A 3465-nucleotide genomic window follows, 5' to 3' on the forward strand; every position below is an offset into this window, starting at 1 on the left:
AACTTTGCAATAAGCTCTTGGTTCGTTATTGAAAGTACATCTGGCTTCTTTTCTTCTTGTTCTTTTGGTGCTCAGTTTGAACAGAAGGTTTTATATGGGCTTCGTGGACTTCACCCTTGCCATGCACCTTAATGTTGTCGCTCTCTGCATTCGCTAATGGTACCTTTCTTTTTCTTACGTATATTTTACCATCTTTACTCTGACTTACGTAATAGAAAGGATGTTGTATTCCTCTTGCGTCATTTAATATAATAGACTCTCGCTCTGATTTTGACAAGCTCATTTTACATCGGTTAAAGTTTTAAGTTAGTTTTTTATCTACAGTCAAATGACTCAGACAAGTCATATGGACAAGACCCAAGGGGTCATAGATGTTGAAGCATTGAAGAAAGAAATTCGCGAGCAAATTTTATCCGAACTGAAGGAACAAAAACAAGAACAAAAGCCAGAGAGACCAAAGAGAAAACTTAGTGAAAAACAACTAGCTGCATTAGCTGCTGGAAGACAGAAGAACCCACGTTTGCTGGCGAAAAAAGCTAGAGAAGAAGCAAAAGCAAAGGAAGAACAAAAAGCAAAGGAAGCTGAAGCAAAGAAAGAGTAAATGGTTTATTTTTATCCGAACTAAATGTATAGACAAATACCTTTATCTGTTGCGTTCAGTAGTGAAAACCCTGACGTCAAAATAAAGGGGAACAGAGTAACGTTTAAGTTTCCAACAGACTGGATTGTGAACATAAATGAAGAGAAGTACATTGGCATAACATCTATGTATATAACACGTGCTTTCAGAAAGGTTGACTTTATACTTCAAGTCGAGATAGAAAATGACGAACAGTCTTTAAGCGCCCAAAACATTCACATATACAAATACTTTAAAGACGATACAACATTGTTGCAATGTATGATTTCATTTAATGAGATGTTCGAGAAAAAGTTCAACATTGAAGTACAAACTTTACAGCCTTTACGTGAGTTTCTTGCACAACTGAAGGAAGAAGGTAGTCAGCCACAACTTATAGACTTTCATTATGAATTTAATGAAAATGAAGATGGAACACATGACTGTCAATTCATTGTATTCTCACCATTCAATGAAGTCGCTAAAAAGAAAAAAATCCATTACGTATAAGATTTCAAATCTCCGAACCAAGTGATGATTTTAAGAATGTTTTCAATTATGATGCAATGCTTCCGAGGAAAAATGAATTTTCAAAGATTGTAACACCTGGCATTTGGGATAGAAAGCAAGCAATACTTTACTCTAATATAGCCAAAGGCGTTGAAAATGAGTTCATTGGTCATACAAGAACTTCACCACTTCCTAACCCTAAATACTATAAATTAACTGGCTTCAATCGTGAGTTTTGGATAGACATGTTCTCCACTCATGACCATAAATGTCCAGTGTTCTTGCCTCCAGATGGAAGGACTGTCTCTACATTGAAGCACAACTCTTAAACTCTACCATCGCAGTATTGTAAAATCTACGCTAGCTTTATTTTTATCACGAATGACCTCATTGCTGACAAATAAATGACCTCATTCATGACCTCATTGCTGACAAAAATAAATGACCTCAGAACTTCAACTTACGAATAAAGCTTGTTTTAGTCGTTATTGAAAAGTTGAACTTTTCAGCAAAGCAAGGTTGACATGACTTACATAAGTCGAATGCAATCTCTTGACCATCATAAAGTGCTTTGTAAAGTTTCATTAAACTGAACTCAGAGTCTTTGTCATATGTTCCAACAGGTATGTGAATGTTCTTATCTTCATTGTAATAGCATTGTATAGCTTCAGGAAACATTTCATTAGCGGTTAAAGCAATAACATCTTGCTTCACGCCTTTCATTCTGCAGTGAAATGCAACTTCATTTAAATCGTTAGTGAGTAAGTCTATGTAGGTCTTCTTTCCACAGAAAATACTTTTATAAGCTAAACTTTGTTTTCCAGGTGTTATTTCTGCAAAGTCGCTATGAAATTGACCAAGGTTCTTTCCTATAAGTTCGCGACCATATCTCTTCTTAAACTCTGCTGCAAGCTTTGGTATGTCTTCATTATATAAGTGCATACTGTCGGTATCCTGGTAAAAGATTTGAAGACCCATATCTTCAGCAGTACAGAATACTTCATTCATAATACGTTTTGACATAGACAGAATATTAACACCAAGTGGACAGAAGTTAAAGTGTCTGCAAATGCTTTTCGTTAGCTTGAAAATAGTTTTATCTGAACCATCCAAACCTTCGAACTTCACTATATGGTTGTAATTTCTTATAGCATATCTTATAGCATCTTTGTCATTTACTATGGTTATTTTTGACTCAATAGGAGATAGAATAGTTTTGCCATAAATGCTGTTCAGAATGAGTTTTATAATTTCTTGTAAGGGGTTTCCTTCTTTCTTATACTTTAACCTTAACTCAAACAACTTCTTTACTTCATCTCTTATTCTCATATCTCTGTTTCCATCGTAATAGTATCCTTGCAACACTTCACATTTGACACATTGATATTTTATGAGGTCTTGTAATGTTATATGGTCAACATACATGAGACAGCAAGTGTTTGAACTTCTTGGAACGTTAAGTTCTGGATTTAGTTCAGGGTCGCAAACTATTAAATGAAAGTGTCTGGGTATACCAATCTCTGTTATCTTAATGAGAACAAAGAAGCCAGACATAAACTTTTCACCAATGGGTTCCTTTTGGTCATCATCGAATAAATGTCTCATGAGATACTCTGTGCTTAACATTTCTTCCTTCAATACTTTTGGAATACCTTCTAAAGTATAAAGTCTTGCTATAGCTGAAGGATATAATGAAACAGTGTCGAAGTCAGCAATGAGTTTCTTTTTGCTCTTTTGTTTCATGTTATCTGACAACATACATCTTCCACCTTGAATGCATCTCGAAATAAATTCTCTTGGTTTATTTGAGAGGTCATAAAGATTTCCATTCGGGAAGTATACTCTGTTCTCAAACAATTTGTTAGCAATAGAACAAATACTAACGTAGTCATAAACGTTTAAATCAAACTCTTTCAATAAGTCATTGCGGAACTTTACAAAACCTTCTCTTAAAATTCTTACATCTTGTTTGCAGTAAAACGTGCTATATTTTTCTAAGTCGAAGTGGTTTTCATCTATTCTGCAACCTTTGATGGAATCTATGTTTTTCATGAATGTATCTGCATCATGGATAAACTTACATGCTTCAGAAATGACACCAGTTCTGTTGTCATTTGCTAACAAAACACTGCTGTAGTAGTTATATGGAAATACTTCTTTCGGTCCTGTTTGTAAGTTAAACATAGCAGGAAATAGTTTAAGCTTCTTATTTATAACACTGTAAGAGTCTTTTATAATAATTGCCCGTCCTTTATATAAACCAGTTATTTGCATTGTTCGTGAACCTTTAATGATGGGAGTTCCTTTCACTTCTGTCATGTGTCTTAAGATGAAGT

The 3465-nt window shown here is 34.6% G+C and overlaps 2 protein-coding genes and 2 pseudogenes across 4 annotated transcripts, besides 1 other annotated feature; 2 read left to right on the forward strand and 2 right to left on the reverse strand.

Annotated features, from left to right (window-relative positions):
* Window positions 1–2: 2 nt before the first annotated feature.
* Window positions 3–3465: a mobile genetic element.
* Window positions 329–601, forward strand: TVAGG3_1063580 (uncharacterized protein; the record flags this gene model as incomplete). Its single annotated transcript, XM_053888412.1, has 1 exon — window positions 329–601. The coding sequence occupies one exon, from the start codon at window positions 329–331 to the stop codon at window positions 599–601; it is 273 nt and encodes a 90-aa protein (XP_053744458.1).
* TVAGG3_1063590 lies at window positions 626–1019 on the forward strand (annotated as a pseudogene). The gene has a single exon. A coding segment is annotated over exon 1 (394 nt).
* TVAGG3_1063600 (organellar and viral DNA polymerase type B) lies at window positions 1577–2137 on the reverse strand (the record flags this gene model as incomplete). Its single annotated transcript, XM_053888413.1, has 1 exon — window positions 1577–2137. One exon carries the CDS (start codon window positions 2135–2137, stop codon window positions 1577–1579), a length of 561 nt encoding a protein of 186 aa, XP_053744459.1.
* On the reverse strand, window positions 2245–3448 carry TVAGG3_1063610 (annotated as a pseudogene). The gene has a single exon. A coding segment is annotated over exon 1 (1204 nt).

This window comes from Trichomonas vaginalis, assembly GCF_026262505.1.
Source record: "Trichomonas vaginalis G3 chromosome Unknown ctg_28, whole genome shotgun sequence".
In the NCBI taxonomy this organism is placed as follows: domain Eukaryota; phylum Parabasalia; order Trichomonadida; family Trichomonadidae; genus Trichomonas; species Trichomonas vaginalis.